We start from the raw sequence: 23,995 nt of genomic DNA, 5'->3' as shown, positions 1-23,995 counted from the left end.
TAAAATACAAATCCATGTCATGCTCAATAGCAACAAGTGGACAAGGCAAAAATCTGTCCAGCTACACATCCTACTACTGAGAGCAGAAGAAAACAGACACACTAGAGAAAATAAGAGAGTGAGATCACAGAGATACTTCCACAAGGTTCCTCCATAACTTCCAGAAATAAAGATGTTTCATCTTCCAATTTCTAATTTGACAGGGAAAAAAACCCAACAAACTGAGTTTCGAATCTGCCTCATATTACGTTTGCAGTGTCCTGCCAACATGTATTATAATATGTACTTCTCAGCTTGTACTTCAACTACCACAACTCATTCAAATCAAAGGAGATTTTAGCTTACTAGTAATATGGGCAATGAATGACCACTCAAAGGTCTTAGAATCTAGGGAAAATTATGTGCATTGATACAAATGAACCATTAGTATTTACATTTTACTTATGCTTTATCCCATATTATTTTAGAAGGCAAATTAAAATGTAATTTAATCTTTTTATTAGAATTGTTCATAACGTAGAACTGGTACAAATAGTAGCATTTAATTTTTATTTTTTAAACTAGTAATTTAATGTATTCCTCCCATAGCTCATACCCATTAGCTACATTCTTTAGAGTAGAACAAAAATTGCTTAAAGCAATCTAAAGAAAAATACTATATACTATTCGAGCTATGCAATTTTTTTTGTCTTACGCCTAGAACAGATGCAAATATCTACAGGGTAAGGTAATACTAAAGGGCACTTGACTGCTTTCATTTTATTTAAATTCTTTATTTAAAGAATATTAAATAAATATTTTTATTTTGTTCCTGATAAATCTTTGTTAGCTGTGAGGAAGGATCACAATTTTCAACAAGAAAAACAAGTGATTGCAAAAAGTGGAACCATACATCATACTACCAATTTTACATTATGCTTTAAGTGTACGAAAACTAAAAATGTGGGCAAACTTGTATTAGAATTTCTAAAAACTTTCAGCTAGGTTTGGTTGTTTCTCTTGCAATTTCTGTTATTTTTGGAAGTCCATCTGATTATATTTTAGTTTCTGATGCAACAACTAAAGTATTAACAAAACGAAAATACTTACTGACACTATCTTTTAATGGAAAGAAATTCCTCATAAGCCCATGGTTATAACCTTTAAGAATGTATACAGTCTTTAAGAACAACTGGTGTAAAAATCAGTGGATACAAAATTTACTATACCATTATTGAGTCGTGGGGCTTCAGTATACAGTCTTTAAGAACAACTGGTGTAAAAATCAGTGGATACAAAATTTACTATACCATTATTGAGTCGTGGGGCTTCAGTCAACTCAAGAGATCAATTCTTTCTCTCTTTTCCCTTTTTTTATCTACTTTCTGAACAGATATAATATTCATGGCGAAACATTTTATGGTTACCCCACACATTTACAGTGCTGCAGTATCAACCTCAAGTACTTCTGGCTTCATGAAGGAGGAATATATGTATGTGTTCATTACTTTATTTAAATGGTCTTACAAAAAACTTACTTGCAATATATACACATCAATTTATATCTGTAAGTGAATAGAGCACAAAATGCAAATCTAAACTAATAGAGGTTTTTTTGAAAGGTTTGCTGAGCTTTTAAAAAGCTATTCACTTACACTATTCAAATAAAGTACAAGTATTGTATCTTATCACAAACTTTCTGCTTTTTAAAAACATTTCTGAAGCAAAGCTTAGCTTTAAAGTCGAATTAAAGATACTGACTTTGTAGAAACTAGTTATATACACTTCTTAAAGTTTAAATATAAGTCAAACTGATAATCATTGAAAACTTTCTAGCTGTCTTATTACATTAATCTCATTCAGATGGAACAGAATTGTATTGTACTTTTCATTCATTAGTATTATCACATCTCATCTGTGGCAAATACAATGTTATTATTTAAAAAAGATTTTAGGGTTGTCAGGGAACAAAAGACTTGCTTCTCTTATGCCTGTATTAGAGATATGAGAAAATATAATAAAGTACAAGATTAATGGGATATCTGGATAAATACAATTTTCTCGGGTAAGGCATAATTATATATGGCATAATTAGAAAAGGATCAGAGAAAGGCAGTAACATCACCAAAAGTAAGGAATGTTTTCTATAAAAGCAACACTGAATAGCCAGAACTCACCTGTGCAGAAAAGAGATGGCTATGGGGAGATACAGAAGATACCTGCAAAACTGTGAGTTGCATAGACAGCATGGGTCTGGGAATCTTGCTCCAGAGCAAGAGCAAGGAGCCATCAAATGAAGCGAGTATGTACCAGGTGCAAAGTAGACAAACAAAAGTGTGTAAGCAATGAGTAGTCAGCCCATTAAACTGGATGCCTGGGAACACATTGGACACTGCAGCAATTTTGTACATTTCAAGGAAAGATTGGATAAATAATTGTATTTCTTGGGAGAAAGGTTGTTAAAGAGGCAAAGCACAGTAGGTACAAAAGTGCTGAGCTGAAAATAGCTGGAGAATGAAAGAATATTTGGACATGGGATGAGACAAGAATCATGCGTGTTTATCCTGCTCTCAGTCTTCCCAAAGCATTTGCTTATGACCACCGTTGGAGACAGGATATTGTAACACTAACCTTTATTTTGAATTCCACACCCAGTTCTATGTTCTCACTATCCTGGACTAAGTTAACATGCTGGCATTGCTCTCCACTACTAGTAAATGCTTATTGCCTTGATATAGCTGAATTTTTTTTTTTTTTTTTTTTAAACACTATCAACTATGGCTAGATGCCGAGGTATAGTCTAATCAAATTTGGGAACAGCATGTGCTCCACATTGCAGTGTTCTGTAGCAGAGAGACTTCCATACTGATTCAGGCATACAAAGTAGCCCAGCTGTGTGCAGAGTTCTGTATAAACCAAAGTACACTGCTACATAACCACATAGATTTTGCTATCAAAACATATTTGCTTCATGTTTCTACTGGTATTTATTCTCAGAATATTAAATAGGCTTTTTAAGCAGGAAATAGATTCATCAGCTGAGAACTAGATACTTATTAAAATCCCTATTTTATCAGTAACAGCAAAAACTAATGAGTATCCAAGTTTAACTGATTTCTTCACAGCAGAATCAGTAAACAAATACAATTTTTTTTTTTCCCCACACAATCCATACCACAACAGGGTATTGTAAAAATCAAAATAAAGAGAAATAACAGTATTTTAATCTGTTTACATTTCTTTCTTAGGCCTCAAAACAGTGAGAATATAATTCAACTTTTACTATTTTCTGTTGTTAATGGTATTTAATACTTATAAGGCTTACTTTGCGAGATATTCACTTCAGTGTGCTGATAATAAAAGTTACTTGGATTAGGAAAGAAGCTCCTCTATAACAACGAGATGGTTTACATTTCAAGTTTCCTGACTTCTTTTAACATATTCACATTCTACTGTAGCAATATGAATCAATTTCCTTCTTTGATTCCCAACTTGATCACTGCAAGCAATAAACATAGGAATTTCCTACCTGAAAAACACCGAAGGGAAACATACTGGGTTTTTTAACAAGAAACCTATACACTGAAAGAGATTTCACAATCATTTTCCAATACTACTGCAGGAGTATGAACTTTTCAGGTATAAACCAAATTGTGTATACACTACTGGAATTTATGGAACTAGTTATGGAACTCCACAAATGTACATATTTATCATCTAATGTTTTAAACCATTTTATCCAAAAATTACATTTCTAACAACCTAATTCATTTTAAAGGAAAATAAATATCTTAATCTCATATTTTATTGCACAAATTCATCATCTACAGAGAAAAAAAAAAATCAACCTTCCCCATTATAAAGCACAACACAAGGAAAAAGAAGACAAATATGAAGATTAGCCATAAACACAGAGAGTAAAGTAGATGTATGACCGACATAAGGAACAAATGACAGGCACATAGTAGTAAAATACATATAAAGCCTTGGTGCCCTAACCCTACTGTCCATGTAGACACAGTAATGGCTCTCAAGAAATGACAATATTGTTATAAAGAAATAATGTCAATTCAGGAAAGAATTCTAAGAAATTTTAATAAATTGAAGGAGGTTGGCTTTTGATTCAGGATATAACTGATGATATATAGGCAAAGTTCAAAAGAACACACATTCTACGGAGAGGTCTGGATAAATAGTTGACAGTACCATTCTTCTAGTTACTATTTGTATTTGTTAACTGCAGTTTGATTTCTGTTTACTATCGTGCCTGATTTTTAAGATGTGCTTTATTCATTTGTAACATGATGACTGGTACAAGGAGTCTAATTCTCTTCCAGAAATGCAAGGAATAAAGGTAATGTCTTCAGCTTTAAAAAATTCTGCTTATAAATCAGAAACACATGGAAGGATGTTCATACAATCTCACTAGGACATTTTTCAGCTGTGTCTATTTTGTAGCTGGTGGCCCTAACAGTGACCTTAACTTAATCTAATTCACTGAGACTTGGAAACAGTTGCAACTTTTCATAAAAATACTGGAGGTGTTTATGCCTAACTATTTCATTTCCAGTACTCTTTTGGTCATCCTGAATCTTTGGGAACGTTCTAATTTTTCTCCATAAGACATAATGACATTATTTATTTTACATTTAATACTAACTCCAAACCCTCCTCCATCCCTCAGGATGCTGAACTGGAATATACTTTGCTTAATATTACACAATGCCTCTTCTATAGTATCACCTTCAGTCCAATTTCTGTGTATTGCTAAAGAACAAACTAGGAAACTGCTTCCTGCCTTTTAGGTACTCTGGCTTTTTGTTCCCAGAATGAATGCAGCCCCAGCACAAGCACAGTCATTAAACTGCCTTAAAAAACTATTTTTACATCCGTGAATCAGGATCTCAACAGAAAGCAGAAGGGGATGCAGGAGGTACAGAGAAGTTCCGTATCACACAATGCACATGGCACACAATATACATGCAGCAGTCAAAACATGCAGCTATACCATCAGAGAAAAAATAATTTTAGGAGGTAAAAATTCATCAGGCCACAAAACAGTCAAGCAGAAAAGGCCTGCATTATAGAAAAATAAAATGATGTAAAGAACAATCCAGAATACTGAAGTTATTTATTTTAGGTTAAAAAAAGAAGAAAATAGATAAACATTGAGTTCAGGTTTAACATCACTTCATGCCTTTGTTCTCTTTAACAGTAAATCTGTTTCACTGCTTGCAGATTATTTTATATATGTTATCAGGCTGGTTCAATAACCACCTTTTACTCTAAAAACCTTTTTAACTACAATTATTCCAATCCAGAGTAGCTGGTAAGCTTTGTGAAGTCTCACTTCACAAAAAGGATATGCTAAGGAATACTGAACATGTTACCTACCACATGGAAGAAAAAAAAGATCACACACAAAAGAAAATTCAGGATTGTATCTAGGTCTGTAAATGCCCATAAACTCTTCAAAAGCTTTCCTAATTTTTCCCTACCTCATTCTGTCACTGACATTTCTATCCAAGAGAAGACACTAACTTTTGAACATTCTGCATAAGTGATTCCCAGTGTTCATCAGGCACAAGTAAGGTAAGCAATAATCCATACTACTTTCTTCCAAGGACACTTAAAAAAATAACAAAACCCCCAAACTACAGAACCAGCCAACATTGTCCTTTAGAGACTATGATACAAGATGAAAGCCAAGTTCTTTAAGCAGCTGAAAAAATACACTTTGCTTGCCTAAATACAGAACAAACCTGAGTATCTAAAAAGAAAAAAAAAAAAAACAAAAACAAAAAAACAAACCACAAAAATGTCAGCTTTATTTCATAAGGAATATCTTGATAGCAACCTTACGGCACTCTCCCTAGTGCTGCTTCACAGTCCTATTAAGCCATGCACCCCAGAGATAAGTGGTAAGTTTTGTTTGGGTTTTTTTTCCCATTTCCTTCTTTCCTTTTCTTCTTCCCTAGTGTTCTGTCTCCTATCACATCATCACAAGTCTTCATATAGGCACTTCCAGTCCCTGCTTCCACATAATTCCTGCAGACACTCTGGAGAAGTAATTTCCAACCAACTAGAAAGGAAAGGCTACCTCCCCTCTGGTTATCTGACTTTTTTTAGGTCAATCAGTTCTTCAGTACCTTGCAGGGGTTCACCAGGAACAAGACTTAAGTGCCTCACAGCAAGAATTATCAGCAACCAACCCTCAGTTCCATTATAAAACACATTACACCATTTTAAAGCAATGCTGAAAGTAGTACAGAAATGCTCTCTCCTATCATTTTTGTACTTAGCTGCTAAGGACTAAGTACAAAGGGCTAATCATCAACATGGTAAAAAAAAAAAAAAAAAAAGTAACATGCTAGCACCTGTGAGAGAACCGCTTTTTGCCGAAACTCACAGAAAATGAAGAAAACTGCCCTCCCATTTAAATAGGTGTCATTTTCTCTGCCAACAAACGATGAATGAGAACTGCTCATGGCAGCTTTTGCAGTATGCACCTGCATGATTAGCTTTTAAGAAAAAAATGGTATCTTTTTTTATCTGCCTTTTGTAGTGTTAGTAGAAAGCTGAGAATAGAAATAAACTAGTCATACAAAAGCTCTGAGCAGGGCAGAACATGAGGCCACTTCAAGACAAGATCAATTTGACCTGGACATCAGCCAGTTCAAATAACATACAAAACCCACTCGTCTACCTGCAAAACAAAATCATTCCTCAGTTCTTCTAAGATATTTTCAGCTTGATTTTTTGCTTTACCTTTTTTGCTCGACATGTAAACACTGCTAAATATTAGTTTCCTTCCCAGATGCTGGATTTCAATCAGCAACATGTATACATTGGAGAATTACCTTAATTTCTGCCTTCCTTTCCCATACCTTTCCTACCTCTGTTGTCTGTATCCCATCCAAATTTTTGTCCCCACCCATCCTCTTTTTCGCTCCTAAAAGCCTTTTATTCTTCATTGTCTAACCTGATAGAAGGCAACTTTGTGGAACAAATATTATACCTACTCTGCATGCAAACCTTATCCCCTAAAGATAAGTTTTTCCAAAAGCAGAATCCAAAAAGCAAGTGGCCCTTGTTAGACTGACTCGGATTCCCTCTACTAGAAGAGGTGTTACACTTAATTTATACCTTCAGCTACATTTCATATCCTTACAAAATTGCAGGGAAATTAGTAGCATTCAAACTTTAGACAGGATTCCATTTCAGCACGATTAGCAAAATAACTATTTTAAATGCCTAACATTGCAGGTTAAAGTATTTTGTGGGGAAATCGGTCAGTGAAAATAAAGCAACATGGGTAAAAAAAGGCACATCTGACAAATCAGAAAGCATAATCACCTCATCATGGCTCTTTTCAAAAACTGGAGCTCAATGAGTTAACAGAGCTTGCTTAGGTTTCAGAAAAGAAACCACTTTCTAAGTATATAGATCCTTGTAACTACAGTCCAAACAACAAATACGTATACATCCAACTCTGAAGCACTAACAATGCCTAGAAAATACTTTCTGCTTGTCAGGGTGAGTACTTCCTGACAGCTTCCCTATTGCTGATGCCTATGAACCACATTTTTTCCTTTCAGATTATTTGGATATTGTGGTTATTTCAAGAATAAAACAGCACTGCTGCTGAAAGAAGCAATACTATCCCTTCCTTGTTTGCAGCTGCTTGCACTTGTACACCCCCTTCCTTGTGCTGATACGAGCAGCTGTTACATGTTCCAATAAAAACAATTTTTATCTGAAATTATTTGTTGATGCTTTTTCTTCTTCCTGGCACAATGGATGACAAGCAGATGAAATACAGGACAAGACTACTTCCTTATTTGGCACTGACAGTTTAAAGTTACAGTAAAGCTATACCATAAGGTAAACCTTGATGACATCATGCCAAAGTAATTGCTTAACATATCCCTCTTCAAACTTATTTGTAAGCAAGTGTTTATGAGTTTCTTATGAATGCTTGGATAATAACAGTGAGTACACACATTATACAGTGGTTTTGTGGTAAGCATATCACTGAAATCTTGTGACCCTGACAAACACAGACTTTTGACAATGTCTTCTGCAGAAGTTACTAAAGTCCTCCAACACTACAGAGCCTCTTCTCTTCTTGTATATCAAAGCAAGTAAGAACTTTCTTCCATGAAGACTGCCTAAATTTTTAAAGCCTCATTTATCTAGTAATTTTTGCTCTTTCTAAAAAATGATCATATATATATTGCAAAACCTAAGCTATTCCCAAGATATTCCATGGACTGGATTGTAAGATTTCGGAACTTACAAAATAAATCATCATAAGAATATAACAAATACATTTAATAGTTTCTATCATGCTTTCAGCTTCAATGCTTAATACTTTTCCCTTAGAACATTTATGCTTTGATTACATTCAAGCATTGGAAAAATGTGGATGCCCCAGAGCCAGACAAAATCTTAACCTGTTTACTTGGCAGTGGGGTGGCAGCTGGAAAGAGACAAGTACAAAGCAGAGATGCAGTCATGACTTCTGAAACATGCATAAAACCATGAGGGGTGGTAAGATGGTATTGACTCTGCAACTTTTTTGTTCCTTCCTCAGCAAACCCAGCCCCTCTATCACACACAGTACTTCCCACGGCAAGATCCCATGTACTGCAACAGAAACCACCTTAACTCAGCCACTTCAAAACTTTTGTTGTTCCAGCTGAAGAGCAACCAAAGGTGATTCATAGTCCAACTCCATTATTATCAAGCTTCTTCCATTTATATTTCATTTATATACTTACAGCAAATTCATTATCCTAGAGCAAACTCCAAGTCCAAAATATAACATCCTTCATTTGCATATGAGCTAAACTAAAAACATTTTTATAAAGTCCTAATGAGTTCAGAAAGTGGTGACTCATAAGCTGGAAAAAAAGTTTAGAGAGCAAATGGTTGTAACCACTCTCCAATTTGCAGATTTACTACAGACATCTGGTTTCTAAACAAGGCAGTGCTTACAAGGAAACTTAACCAAATAGGTTCCCTGTTTATCCCCAACATTAGCCAACACTGCTATTTAGGAAAAAAAAAAAAAAAAAAAAAGTCTGAAAATGAAAGAGAAATGTAAATCTGCATATATTCCCAATAGATTTTATTGCTACATACTTTTAAAGACTCAAAAAGGCTACTTTGTAAATTTTCAAGCTGGTCATCTGGCTCTCATTTGTACTGACTGCCAAAAATACGTAATAAGGAAAAGATAGGGGAGGAACAAATGCATTAGAAATCCAGAAAATTGCTACTTGTAGTTCAGATGAAAATTCTACACCTGGACAGTGTTACGTTATCTATAGAACTGACACAGAACTTTACCCAAAGCAAGTATTTATTGGGAAACCAATTTTCCAATAAATTGTCAACAAGGCATTCAATGAAGCATTCAGACATGAATTATTTGAAAAAAATCAACACACACAATGCTAAAAAGTTTTTTTGTTTCCAGCACTCTTCATACTGAAAAGTTTCCATTTCATACTTAGGTGAAACTTCTCTAAACATATACCACATTTTATTATTTGTAAAATGTGACTAATACAGTATACATATGTCTTGGCTCTACCTCTCAGAAAGCAGCTGCTTTGTCTCTTAGCTAAACCATTAAACAAAATGGATAACACATGCCTTGTTATAGACCTCTGGTTTGCACAATTAGTATCTGATTTACAGAAAAAGCCTTAGCAGTTTTAAAGAGTATATCGCCACAAAGCATAAGGCTCCCATTTTAACAAGTAATACCAAAAGTAGGACGAGCTAGACAGGCTTAACATTTACAAAGCTACTCAAAGTACAACCCCCCTGCTCCAGGATATTACCTCTTACCCTAGGGAAAGAATGCTGGCAAAGCATTCTCTACCCCATGGAAAGCACTCTTCAGACTGTCAAATTTTGAAAGAGTACTCATTTCAACAATCTGGATGTAATTCGTAAATTTACTCTTTCATCAATCCACTTCAGGTTAATCTATAGATAAGGATATCTGGATTTATGACAAACACAGAAGAACTCTGAATCTGCTAAAACAGTAAGTGAACTTTTTTCCTAAAATTACATTAACCTAAAGTTTAAATAAAATAATCACAGTGAACAGGAAAAACATGCTGTGTAAAGATTTATTTTAAAAAGTACTGTATGTGTATTTAGAATGTTTTATAGATCATGTTTGCAGCCTCCTCCCCCTGCCCGAAAAGAATGCAACCTGTAAAATATTCAGGGGGTATCTTCTCCTGTTTACTTTCAAAACCAAAGACTGAGAGATTATTGTTGTTATAAAGCATTTAGGTTTGAAAAATTATTATTTTGACAACTGAGAAAAATGCATTTGAAGATCTCTCGTTTTAATTAGTTCAGCTACATAGATGCCAAATGTTTCATAAAATGCATTACAAAATCCTCTTGCTATTAACAAAAAGAACACACTGGGAAACAAGTAAATGCAATTAAGACAGTATTTTCCTTATTAGTTGGAAAATGCTCTTTGTTATTTCCCAGTTTCTTTTCATGCTAAGAACAGTTTTTATAATGCCAGAGTCTAATTGAAGGATATCAAGAGTTAAAAGTTGTTCCATGTTCCTTATGCGTTAGAAACCCCTGCCAACTAGTCCTCTAGGCTTTAAATATTGTTTTGACGGATTGCATTTTCATTTCCAGTCACAAAGAAAGTATTCTCCGCAGCCAACGCATAAGCAGATCTTCACCAGTGAAAGCCAGATATGCTGTTCTGTGCAAGAATGAAGACTTTGCAGACTACTTTTTTTTTGTTTGTGTTTGTACCTTTGGTAAATGCAGCACCACCAATACAGCAAGAACCACTCCCGTTTTATGAGTATGATACAGATGTTACCATGGGAAGCCTGAGCCAACAAGATTATGAAATTCAATCCAAGGATATAAGAAAGGTATTTCATTTATGTTATGAATTTAATGTTTTTAACTGCTAAGCATTATATGAATAAGGTGTTACATGCATGCATGCAAGTTCTATGGAAAAGTCTTACAATAATAGCAAAACACAATGATTTCAGACATCAGGAAAGCCACTCCAATTAAAACCACAAAAATACTACCCTTGCTACAGTTTGAGAAACCCACAAAAGACAGGCTTTCACAAGTAAGACCAAAGCAGCATTTTTAACTCTGCTGTAGTTACATGCCTACTGTTGTACGAGTTAAGAATGGGATATACTAGTATACTAGCTCTACAACTTCAGTAACATTGTATTAAGACAGGAAGCTTGTTTAAAAACAAGGAGAGTGATTTTATTTATGAATTCTTTTTTAATATCAAAGTAATACTTGAAACAGTACTTTTTATTGGATGTAACCTGGCAGCATAAACTACAGTTTCTCTGTTGACTTACCAAACTATCAAGTTTTTTGTCTTGTTTTTTCAGAGGTGGGTTGTTTCAGGTTTGGGGTTTTTTTGCAACTCAACAGTTTAGCAGTCTTGAACTACTGTGGAACATCCAGTCTTTCAGCAGCCACCTATACTACTAACACTTTGAGAGTCTTAAAGGTATTGATAAAGGTTATACCTCATGGCACTCACTAGCACCCCCAAATGGTCCATTCCGAACTTTTTTTTGCTGTGTGCTCCACATATATTCCCACTAATTTAAACACTTCAGCAGAAGACACAAAACCAGAGGAGAGTTAAATCAAGTACAACAGCTTAGGCTGGCAGAGACAGTTAAAAACGTCATACCTCTGTTCAGACTGCTTCTGACAGGACCTAAATGGTACACATCCAGAGAATGAGATACAACATTGGTTAGGAACTAAAACTAACAAGGATTACCCCAAGACTAGTGACAAGGAAAATGCCACATATCTGAACAAAGTGGTAACAGCCAAGTAATCAATTCAAGGGAGTTCTCATTAATATTAACTGTACTTGTTACAATAACTTAGTCTGATAAATAAGAAAAAGGATAAACAGCAAAAGATCATTAGTATAAGTTAAAAACTGTAGCACATGTATAGAAAAATCTCTTCTGTGTATTTGTTAAATATTTTTCCCAATTCTACTTAGATTATTGCTTGCCACTGCTAAACTAAAAAAAGCAGCTACATATTTACATTAAAAAATGCCTAAGGTATTTCTAAATGTGGTATCTGCCATAGTGATGAAGCAACATGTTTTCATAAACCCCTAAGAGACCATTTAAAAAGACCCATAACTAGCAGGGGGCTATCCACTCTCAACTGAGTAAATTTTTTAAGAAATACTAAAACCATTAACGCTAACTAGGCACAGCATCAGATGACCCTCATTACTAAAACCATTCTAATAAGAATATGCTACTGTTTCAGTAGAAAGAACAATAATGATTATACCAACAAGGAAATGATGCCTAGAGATGTGCCACAGACTAATCAAAGTCTGTACTGGCAGTACTATAAACTAGAGGTCTCCTGAAGGCCAACAGTCCTGCTTAGGGTAATTCTAGGAATGCAGTGGATTATTTCCATCAGGTCAGGTCTCCAATGATATGTTTTCATTGCAAAATAATAAATTAGTTCCTTATGTGCAATAAAAACATCTATACAAGATACAGTATTCCCAGTTTAAATCACGGAATGCACAATCAAATCTCCATTTATTGCACAAAATCTAGTTCCTCGAATATTTCAAGTGTTAACTATAAGTGAAATACATGTCAACAATTTCCTCAAACATGCCCTGCCAGAAATCTATCCTGCATGACGAATTTAACTCAATACTGTATGTTTGAACACACAGTTAGAAAAAAGATTGTTAGTGAAAACAACAGAAGAAATCTGTTTGTTAGCAATCAACAAAATAACACGACCTTTTGACTACTACTAAGGAAAAGGTCAGCCAACCAAAATGTATTACAGCGATTATTATTTGAAACCACAGCCACCTCCATCTTGAATAAAATATTAGAAGTTTAAAACACAAAATCTTAATTTCCACAACAAAACCATACAATTAGACACCATCTCAATATCTGGATTAATATATTCCTCTGAATATTGACCATCAGCTTTGCAGAAGCTTTAAGATTGTTGAAGTATTTAGCTGTAAAATGTTATTGTGATTTTGTATGGGTAATTCATGTCTGTGGAATAAAGTGCAAGTGGCAGGTGGAATTTAAGTATGTAAGCAGGCCAATATTCCCTCAGTGCTCTTCTACATGTGCAAGTAATAAACTTGCTGTGATTATAATCCAAACAATCTTCTGCACTGATATTCCATGGCTTGGAATTTTTATAGTTGACCAGGAAATCAGTTAGTTATTAGTTATAAATTAGTTATTTATACTTGTCCTGGGTTCAGCTGTAAGTTATTCTTCTCCTTAGTAGCTGGTGCAGTGCTGTGTTTTCAAGTTTAGCCTGAGAAAAATGCTGATAACACACTGATGTTTTAGTTGTTGCCAAGTAATGTTTACTCCAATCAAGGACTTTTTCAGTGTCATGCTCTGCCAGTGAGGAGGGGCACAGGAAGCCAGGAGGAAGCAGACACAGGACGCCTGACCCAAACTAGCCAAAGGGGTATTCCACACCACAGCACGTCATGCCCAGTATATAAACTGAGGGGGGGTACCCAGAAGGCCCAGATCACTGCTCGGGTCAGGCTGGGTATCGGTCAGTGGGTGGGAGCAATTGCATTATGCATCACTTGTGTTCGTTTTCTTTTCCTTTTCCCCTTTTAGTTTTATATTCTCTCCCCTTGTTATTTCCCTTACCATTATTATCATTATTGGTGGTAGTACTAATAGTTTTGTATGGTACCTTAGTTACTTGACAGTTCTTACCTCAAGCCGTGGGATTTACATACTTTTGATACTCCTCCCCATCCCTCCGGGAGCAGGGGGGAAAAAGGGGGAGAGTGAGTGAGTGGCTGCGTGGTTCTGAGTTACTGGCTGGGCTTAAACCACGACAGTACTACTTTTTTTCTTTTTTTTTTTTTTCCTTTTTTTTTTTGGGTCGGGGCGGGGGGGGGTGGTCGGTAAGGACAGGGACATGATCTTGTTTAATTTTTGGTTGATTGCAGAAATTAGTTGTACATTGTATGCTGCAAAGAACTCATATGCATACTATTTCATAGATCACACCTCAAGTAGGATACTGTACTAGAAATCTACATGTGGTACAGATTATGCTATGCTTTTCATAGAACCATATTAAAAATGTCCCTTATGAGCCTAGCAAACTATAACAATAGAAGTGCATTTGTTCCATTATAAATCCATGTACACAGAAGTCTCTGCTGGCACAGATACCTCACTTGAGGACCATATCTTCACATGCTTATCAACACAGCTATGCAAGCTGAACATTTTTTCAGAAACCTCTTGATTGAGTTTAACTGTTCAGCTCACACCCTCAGCTCCTCTACTCCCAACACTGCAAATGTTCTTACCCTACACAGACATTTCACACTGGAACTCCTAAACCGTTGCCAGCATTCGAACTTGGGTATAAAAGTCTTACTAGAGCAAACCAACAGATCCCAAACCCGGGGGGGGAAGCCATAGCCTGGATAAACAGATACAGGAAAGAGCCAAGGGATGGATGATTCACAGGCTAAAAAGGGGTGAAAATGACAGAGGCTGGCCAAGATACTTGTTTCTCAGGCTTCGTGTCAAGTTTGAGGGTTTTATTCTGCAGAATACAAAAAATTACCACAGTAAAGCATATGTAAACACCCAAATACTAAATAAAACATAGTATCAAAAGTAACTTGACAGCATTACTTTCACATTGCTTTTGTAAATGAACTCTGTGCGCTACATAGAATCAAAGAATGGTTTGGGTTGGAAAGGACCTTAAGATCATCTAGCTCCAACCCCCCTGGCCATGGGCTGGGATGCCTCACACTAGCCCATGTTGCCCAAGGCTCTGTCCAATCTGGCCTTGAACACTACCAGGGATAAAGCATGCTTGAATGAAGGGGGCAGGGGGTGCGGGGGAAATGGAAAGGGGAAGATTTTAAAAAATAAAAAGAAAAACTAATCAGGTCACTAATGAGCACTCACAGAGTCTGTAAGAAACTCTCTTCAGCAGGGGACCGTACTCCTGCTACGGCCTGATGCTTACACACATTAAAAGAAAAACATCTTCCACACCCCGTAATGTGCTTTTCTCCACGTGTTTTCAATAGCCACGCAGACCAGAAGCATATTGTCTTACTCTGTCCTACAAATGTTCCCCATCAGAAAAAATAACAAATGATGCTAACTAAGAACAACTGCCACAGTCAACCTAAAAAGCCCCCTTAACTTTAATACATGCAAATCATAGTATTACGCACTGTATGCATACTGTAATTCTAGGAATAGTACGTAATTCTTCAAAATTCTATGGTATTCACTGAAAACCTGACTACCATTTCCTGTATCACAAAATACCCTTTCTGATAGCAGCCCATGTCTTAAAACAGACTTTAGTGCAGTTGATGGAAATCAGTTGCTAAATTTCAGCCAATACCTGCAAGGAACATGTTTATAAACTAAGTTGTCCTGAAGTTCTAAAGATGTAATGACTATCTCAACAGAGAATTCTGACTAAATTTAAATGCAAGGAAATGGTATTTTGTGGAGATTATTTTGGTAAAACAACAACAAAAAAAATATACACAAGAATCCTATCAGATTTTGCATGTTGTGCACAATCTTCTATCTTCACAACTCTAGATTTTTGTAAACACCCATGGCTTATATATTCCTTCCCCACAATGTGGTCTGTATTTTCTATTTTTGTTTTGCGTCTGCTGTTCTTTCCTAAAGAACTTTCATTTTCTGAAAAACACTAGCAGCACCACCTTCCCTTCTTGCCTTTCAAAGCGAACAGCTCATGTATAGAAGGGATAATATATCACATTAGTCATCCAGCATACAAGAGTAATTTAAAAATTAAATGTCATAAGGTGGTGTGTCATGGGAAGCTCATTTTTAAAAGACATGCTATTTCAGATCCTGTTCTTTTGTTTGCTGTTTGTTTTTTAAAATAACATTTGCTCTCACACAAAGGATGGAACAAATATTTCTCTTGACACTTCTCTAAGACTGCAAGGAGATGACAGCGAAACCAATGTACAACCAACAAAGGATACAAGTAAGTTAATATGAATACTATAACACTTAAGCTCTCCAAAAGAACATATTTAATATGAATATAATATATAAAGGATGACAAGGGATATAGAATTAATCTTTTAATTTATGAATATCTTTCATATTTCCTGTGGAAGGTGGTCTTGTTTCTGATGGAGCAGGCTGAAAAAAAACTTAAAGGATCCTTGAGTAAACTCTAAATACACAAAGCACAGGTTATAACAATCTCTACAGACTTAGCCCATCATATTTGCTGTAGAGATGTATCCAAGTTCAATAAGCTAGGCAAGACAAACAAGGAAAACAAAATACACACTCCAGTAAATTCCACAGCTTAACCAAGTCATGATGAAATATGATGTGCTTACATTCCTTAAATAGATTTCTTCAAAGAACTGGCTATTCTCTCCACAGTCTACATCTGATACTCAGGCAGATCAATGGTCAAAATATATTCTTCACCAGCCTAGGTTTCCTACAGGCTCTAAGGTATATTCTCCAGATTTCCCCTAACAAGCCACAATGACTTCTAAACATGAAAGGAACAAAGTTTTTGTCTGCCAAATAGAGCGCTGAGAGACACATATTCTGGTGTGTCTGTGATCTAAACTTCCAAAACCAACTGATGATTCAGCAACACCACCAGAGTGTCAATCTCCACCAAAAGCAGAGTTTTAATCAAGGTTAGTTATTGCCAAATAGCATCTGTAAACAAGCCTTCATCAAAAGCAGAACAAATCTGTAAGACCAAAGCTTCTAACCACAGACAAGCATAAAGGCTGTTGCCTTTGAAAGAGTGACAACATTGTTCCACAATCGTTTTCCATGTCCTACAGTCTACCATGCCAAACAAGACACTAAATCAAAAAAGGCAAATTGGGCAGAACTCTGAAGTCTAACAAATGGTAATAGTCACAAAACTAAAGCTCAAAATCTCAATTCTTCTCTGCAGTACCTCTGGAAGAAAAAATACTATACATACTGGGTTGGTTTCCCAGCACTGATTGGCTACTTCTGTAACTCTTCGCTGGTGGAGGAAGACCCTATATTGCTAGTAGTGATAACAAACTACCCAGCATTATGACACTACTTTCTGTACTACAGAGACTACTGTACTTCCATTTGGAAGCTAACCAAAACTCTCTCTATAAGGAAAACACAGGAGATCAGATAACAGTGGTGACAAAACAGGATTCAAAGCCATATTCATTATAAGTGTTTGAATATTGCTGTCATATATGATTTTAAAAGCAACGCAGAAATGACTAATGCTCTACTAATGTGTATGAGGAACAGGACAAGTCAAAATGGGCTTAAACAGCATTTAAAAAGATACAGAGTTTCAATAATTAAAATAACAGCTATAAAACATTTTTAAAAACTCAGTAAAAAGTTGGAACAGATTGCCTACAGTAATTTTATAATCATCGTTGCTGGAGTTTTGTAAAAAGAATTAGACAAAACAGTAGCTAGGAGTACCAGAGAGTACAGGTGACCCTGCCAGAAATGCCCCAGTGCAATTACAGGATCAAATGTGAGCACTGCCACATCTCCCCTGCATTGATTTATCTTCTCAAAAGAATGGTTCTAAAGCTGGAATTTAACATGGTCACAGAGTTGCAGTTGTCATACTAAGCCAATTAAAGAATGAAACTGAATTCAGATCAATTCATAGCATTTCAAGACATGCTCAGATAAGAACAGAGAATATACAGAGGGAAATTACGCACAGTAAAATAATACAAATCTCAAAGTTCAGAATATTAAATCTTTTCAGAATTTGATGTGAATAGAGTTTTTTAAAAATCTAACAGTGGGAAATCTTAAAAAATACTAGTGAAAGTTTTATTTTGAATATTAAAGCTTTAGTTAGTTGAATAACTTCTAACTGTCTACTCACAATAATCTGGTTTCAGATTTACCTACTTGTCTGCTCTGTGTGTGTCTAAGTGGATCAGTGTACTGTGAGGAAATAGACATTGAAGCTGTACCCCCACTGCCAAAGGAGACAGCGTACCTTTATGCACGATTTAACAAAATAAAAAGGATAGCGGTTTCAGATTTTGCTGACATTAGTAAGTAATGTTCCAGTTTTAATTTCTGTTTATTTGAAGTTGTCATCCCTTAATACTATGCCAAGTTACCAAAATAAGATGTACTTCATACCTTAATAGATTTCATTATGTGTATTACTTATTTAATTCAACACTTCTATTAGAACAGGAACTGTGAAGGCTATGTGGAAACCCACGTTGGCCCATGTATACATCTTAATATTCCCACATAATCCCATGCAAGAGAAAGAGCAGATAGATAAAAATAAAACTGAACTCTGCATCTCTGCCAATCTTAAATGATCAGGTACTATTTTTCCTTCAAATGCTCCAGGGACATTTCTCCAAGCTATCCCACATTACAACATGACAAACAATGAATAACTTCAATAATATTGTTAATAAAGAGAATAAAAAAGGAAGGATCTGGAGTATTTTCCTTTTTTATTTTTTTTTTTTAAGACCATGAGGAAATCTAAATGTGGGTTTCATCCATATTTTGACAGTATTTACACTTGTAGATCACAATTAGGATGACGCAGCCAACAGTGTAACACTGAACGTATACAACCATACACATTTCACATGCCATATAGTTATACAAATTCAATATTTAGATTTTCGTTTCTTTTGTGTAAAGCTACCTTGAGAAGAATTGATTTTAGTGGAAACAGGATAGAAGAAATAGAAGATGGAGCCTTTTCAAAGCTTCTGTTACTGGAAGAACTTTCTCTTGCTGAAAATCGACTTCTGAAACTTCCTGTTCTACCTCCCAAACTAACAACATTTAATGCAAACCAAAACAGAATCAAGAGCAGAGGAATCAAAGCAAATGCTTTCAAGGTAAGTAAGAGACAAGAATTTAGGTAACCAAAGTAAAAAAAATAGTAACCAGACTATGCAGTATAGCACCAAATGAAATTTTCTGTAATTTTGTAACATAAGAAACAAACTACAATGAAGAAGCTTTCCAGTTTTTATTGTTTTTAAGGCACTCTGCAATAGTCCTTTGCACATGCACTCTCTCATGTCGTTCATATACAAAAATTTTCTATTAAATACCTTTCTCTCATACATGCAAAGAAAAAAATCAATTCAAAAATTGATGGCTCAAACACCATAGCCAATAAGCTGACAGTGAAATTTCCAAAACACAGAAGGCCTGTTTCTTGATACAATAGAATTCAACATTCACAGCAAAAGATGTTTCATGTTAGACCACTTTACAGGCTATGTGAAAAATTGCTGATGTCTTCTATGAGGCAAAAGTTACTTAACCTCAAGGAAGTAATATTAGCATTAATAATCTCTCTTTCTTCCCGTTAGAAGCTGACAAACTTGGCCTACCTCTACTTAGGACACAACGCACTGGAATCTGTTCCCCTTAACTTGCCGGAAAGTCTGCGTATTCTTCACCTTCAGGTATTTTTAAAGTAATTCTTTAACATGCTATTACAAAAAGCCTCATTAGTTACATACTTCAAGCCAAACCCACTGCCTTTTAAAAAGGGTTCACTCTGCAGTTGTGCTACAGTTAACACTCCTCCAAATAAAACACTTTACCTCTCATCTGTATTGCCACAACCATAGAAAGTTTGGAAGTTTTTATAGCTAATTACCGTGCAAGAATTCCTCATTCATTTCTGTATATCAACGATAGGAAATTGCAAAAATAAGCAATGATCTTTTATCAATAACACATTTCAAACATCAATAAAAACCTCGGATTGCTTATCAGCTCATTGATTGAAGAAATTTGATTCCTACATGTCTAGAGTATCCACAAATCAATTCCAATAACAATAAAATGGGAGGGTAAGAGAGATAAAATTAAAGTTTGAAAATTCTTCAACATCTACGGGGGGTGCAAAAATATGTGTGTTTGTTTATAAAAACTTGTTGTTTTTTTGCAGTACAACAATATTACTACAATCACCGATGACACGTTCTGCAAATCTAATAACACACGTTACATCCGCACACGCATGGATGAGATAAGGATGGAAGGCAATCCAATCCTCTTGGCAAAGCATGTTAATGCTTTTTCCTGCTTGAGAACACTGCCTGTAGGAACATACTACTAGCCTCTATTTACATGATTGTACATGCCAAAACTTAAACATGGTAACAAAAGATAATTCTTTTTCCTCTGTTTACATGTTTATACCCTCTTCCTTACTAATGCCATTTTCCCAGAACCTTTTACTATCTTGAAACATGGTTCTCCTCTTAAAGAACTATTTCAAAAGTCACTTTATTTTGTAGTTACAATGTCACCCATGCTTTCAGAATCTCTTCTATTAAAAATACATATATGCACACACATATCTTCTCAACTTTCATTTCACCACATATTCTTTATGTGTAGGTAAAATTCACAAAAGTAATTGGTTGGCCACATTCTTTACCAGTACTCGGAACAATTACTACATTTCATTTTCAGATGAATGCAAAACACTCTGAGCAAGCTACAGAGGAAATCATAAATTAAATCCAATCCCACTTTTTTTAATCTGAAATCAAACTTTTCAGTTGACCTTCAAAAGTGTACTGGATGAAGTTGCATACTAAAGAAAGTTATGTTTAGAAATAGAACTTCTCAAAGCTTAACTTCATTAAAACTTCCTTAAAAACTTGGTTTGTGGAAAATTAAAATAATTCCTGTTTAAGCTTAGTGTACCAAGCAACAAAGCAAGTGGAACTTTTCAAAGATGGGTTAAATGTCTTCTATTTTACTTTCAAAACAACCTGAGTGTGTGAATATACACATTATATTTTTACACAAGGTATTTTTAATTGAAATGTATCATTTTTGCTCAGCTGTACTCACAAAAGTCATTTTTGCAACACCAGCTTCCCATTTTAATACAATGGTCAAAGCACAGCATAATATGACTCCAAGTATCTTTCTTATTAACAGATGATGCAGATCAAGCTTTGTTCTCCTGCTTTTCCTTGACAAGAAAATGTGACAATATAATAAACAACAAAGCTGAATTAATGTTCAATATTACCTGTAAATGAGTAAAATCTCAGCTAGACGTCAGTGCAAAGAAACAGAACTACCCTTATATAACTATACATTTGCTTGTTAGGAATAAAAAAAAAAAATAAAATCAGATCTTTAAACTCAAAAGTTATTTCTATTGTTAATCTAAAAATAATGTTAACTTCAAGCATCATTTCACTCTAAACCATGCAGTGTATTAAAAACGCAAACCAATGTGTGCAGGCGTCAACTGTCAGTTCACCTAAACAGGACATACTTGATAGAGGATACAATGTTTCTAATTACACAACCACACATTTCTGACATTCATTTTCAGCTTCTCCCCCCAAATACCTACCACACATGTAAACTCTCCAGACAAATAAAAGACAAAAATGTGCTAGTTACTATTACCACATCAACTTTGTACTAATTTTGAAGCTAATATAGATTCCTAACTTGTAGAAATAGTTAAGCATCAAATGCATGATGATATACCGCTACGTCTAGAATAATGATTTCACAAGATATTTTTTATTAGTTATGTTTATCTTGCTTAGCTAACCCTTGATTTGTTAGTGCTTGTGCTATGGGGACTTAAGTGCACACTTAACACTGAACATACTGATACTTGGCCACTACGAGTGTTGAGACCTAAGTGACTTTCAGTCACTTTTTTAGTAACTATGTCAAGCATCAGCTGTGGGCTCATCTTTCTGGTAAGAGAATGCAATTATGAAATGCAGGACAAAAATATTTTTGCCCTGAGCCCATTACCCAAGAAAGACAAAGTAATGCAATATTTTCCATTTTAAGTTATTTGGTATAATAAGAAAGAAATTCCATTGTCTTAATATGAGAACACAACCGAGTCCAACAGTGAAAAAAAAATACTTGGTTTTCAATTTCCTACATCAGAAAAATTCACTGTTTCCAGATTTTTATCAAAAGGTAAAAAAACAGCCCCAAAGCACGTAAAAATACATTCCAACTTTAAGCATAATTTATACTAGAAAAAAGCAAGCCACCAATTCTCTCATCCCTCTTTTGATAAATGCCTAAGAAAGACAAAACAGAGCTAGAAGTTTAATACATAAGCAATGGCCTCTGACCTTATTCTCATCACAGATCTTATTTACTAAATAAAGCTCTTTCTAGCGTTATTAGGATCAGTAAATATCATCAAAACTCTTCCTATGAAAACAATTCTATGTGTATACACAAATATAGGCACATTTATGCAATACGTCACATGTAAACATTCTAAGACCTAACCAGTACCACATTATTAATTTTGTATTAAAATGTTGTATATATTTTTGAAAAATTACTAAGTATCAACAGTAACGCTAATGAAAGCTCTTAATATTTTGTGAGCAAATCGAAGCAGACAACTGCTATGCCTCATGCAGGCAATAACTTATCTTCTATGTTTTAATTTACTTTCCCTATTCATAGCAAGTTAATTCAAACCATTCAGTGAGAAGGGCTTCAGTATGCAGGAGTTTTTACCTATTTGCGTGACCAGTACTAATAGCAAGCTGAATGTACACCATTCTGGTTTTTTCCTGTCACTCATTCTGTATTTCCAATAAAACTTGAATTTTTTTCTTGTTTATCAATATCAGCTTCTACAATCTGCTCTTCCAGCAATGCCAACATGCTTCAGTTGTTCACCCTCATAGCAGTCTTAGAGCATCAGAAAATTATTTGCAGGCATAAATCCATTTTGCAGACACAGTATTTACTGTGGCAATACACTAAGGCCTGCCATACAAGTAATGCCATACAAAAAACTTCTGGGACACATCACTCGTCCCTTCAAAAAAAAAAATCTATTTAAAGCACTACCTTGTAGATTTTCTCAGTAGAATAGAGGAGCAGCAGCAGAGGTTAGTAACTGTATGATCAATCCTTGTGTGTGTGTGAAGCATGCAAGTTGTAGACTAACCTATTTCAGTAAAAAAAACCACAACTGCTGAAGCACAATGTCAGGGAGCATATAATGCAGAGCACAAAATGCTTATAACTGAACATTGCTCTACTCACACCAACCTAAATCTGCTCATTTTCTAGGAAAATCTGCTCACAGTCAAATCAATGCATATTTCAAACTGTTTTTTGCTTAATCCAAGTTATGCATCTCACCATCACTCTTGATAACTGGGAAAACTCTCACTACAAATCTGCTGTTTGTGACAGTCAACTTTTTAGAAATACGGTGCTGTCCAACTTTGCTTGAAACTTGCAACTGTCATTCATCTCAAACATTCATTATTATTTGATGTATTCAATCACTTCTACATTATTTCTTTCTTCTCAAGTACCAAACTAAAAGAAAAAAAATAATCTACCTTTCCTGGTTTTACATTACACTGTAACTAATAGATTCCAACAGAATACTATTAGAAGCACTGTCTATTTCTACTTAACAGTCTGGATAATTTTCTTTTAAATAAGAAATTGATGGAAAAATATAAACCCCAAATCCCACCCCAAATAATCTCTCTAATACTGTGCACAGTTACCTGCCTCTACATTTGAAGTCTAGCAAGCATGTAGGAAAAAAAGAAAAAAAAACCAAAACACCCAAGATTACAGACTCAATATTTAACGTTGTTCGAGTACGAATATTACTAGTGTAAGACTCTTCAGTTGTTTTTTTAATATATGTTAAAAGCATTTTTCTAGTTGCTTCCACACAAATTACTACAGAATATTAAGCTACAAATACACATTCTCCTTAGCAGTCTGGTATTTGAATTGTCAGATTCAATCTCTAAACCTTTTATTTCTAAATGAAATCATTACTAACGATAGCAGAAATAAGAAGGCCTAAAGACTCCTCATAA

General features: G+C 35.0%; 2 protein-coding genes across 6 annotated transcripts in view; one reads left to right on the top strand and one right to left on the bottom strand.

The window, feature by feature from the left end:
* Positions 1-23,995, bottom strand: part of CENPP (centromere protein P) — a 145,733-nt gene that overhangs the window by 107,442 nt on the left and 14,296 nt on the right. The window contains exon 8 of one of the 3 annotated variants that reach the window (XM_030501931.1): positions 12,653-12,798. The exons of the other annotated variants lie outside the window; for them this stretch is intronic. Coding sequence (XP_030357791.1) covers positions 12,730-12,798 — 69 coding nt within the window. The 3' untranslated portion in view covers positions 12,653-12,729. Of the gene's footprint in view, positions 1-12,652; positions 12,799-23,995 lie in introns of those variants that run through there. 3 annotated transcript variants of the gene reach the window in all.
* OGN (osteoglycin) lies at positions 9,688-22,765 on the top strand. 3 transcript variants are annotated; one of them, XM_030501933.1, is made up of 7 exons: positions 9,688-10,042; positions 10,669-10,916; positions 16,017-16,101; positions 18,017-18,175; positions 18,795-18,997; positions 19,481-19,576; positions 20,068-22,765. In XM_030501933.1, exons 2-7 carry the CDS (start codon positions 10,731-10,733, stop codon positions 20,236-20,238), a joined length of 900 nt encoding a protein of 299 aa, XP_030357793.1. In that variant the 5' UTR covers positions 9,688-10,042; positions 10,669-10,730; the 3' UTR covers positions 20,239-22,765. The 3 variants fall into 3 exon arrangements, with proteins under 3 accessions (XP_030357793.1, XP_030357794.1, XP_030357792.1); XM_030501934.1 differs by lacking the exon at positions 20,068-22,765 and having other exon boundaries at positions 9,706-10,042; positions 19,481-19,611; XM_030501932.1 differs by lacking the exon at positions 9,688-10,042 and having other exon boundaries at positions 10,663-10,916.

The sequence above is a fragment of the Strigops habroptila genome, chromosome 11 (assembly GCF_004027225.2).
Source record: "Strigops habroptila isolate Jane chromosome 11, bStrHab1.2.pri, whole genome shotgun sequence".
Taxonomy (NCBI): Eukaryota; Metazoa; Chordata; class Aves; order Psittaciformes; family Psittacidae; genus Strigops; species Strigops habroptila.
Note: the sequence above shows the minus strand (reverse complement) of the source record. Positions and strands in the feature narration are given on the sequence as shown.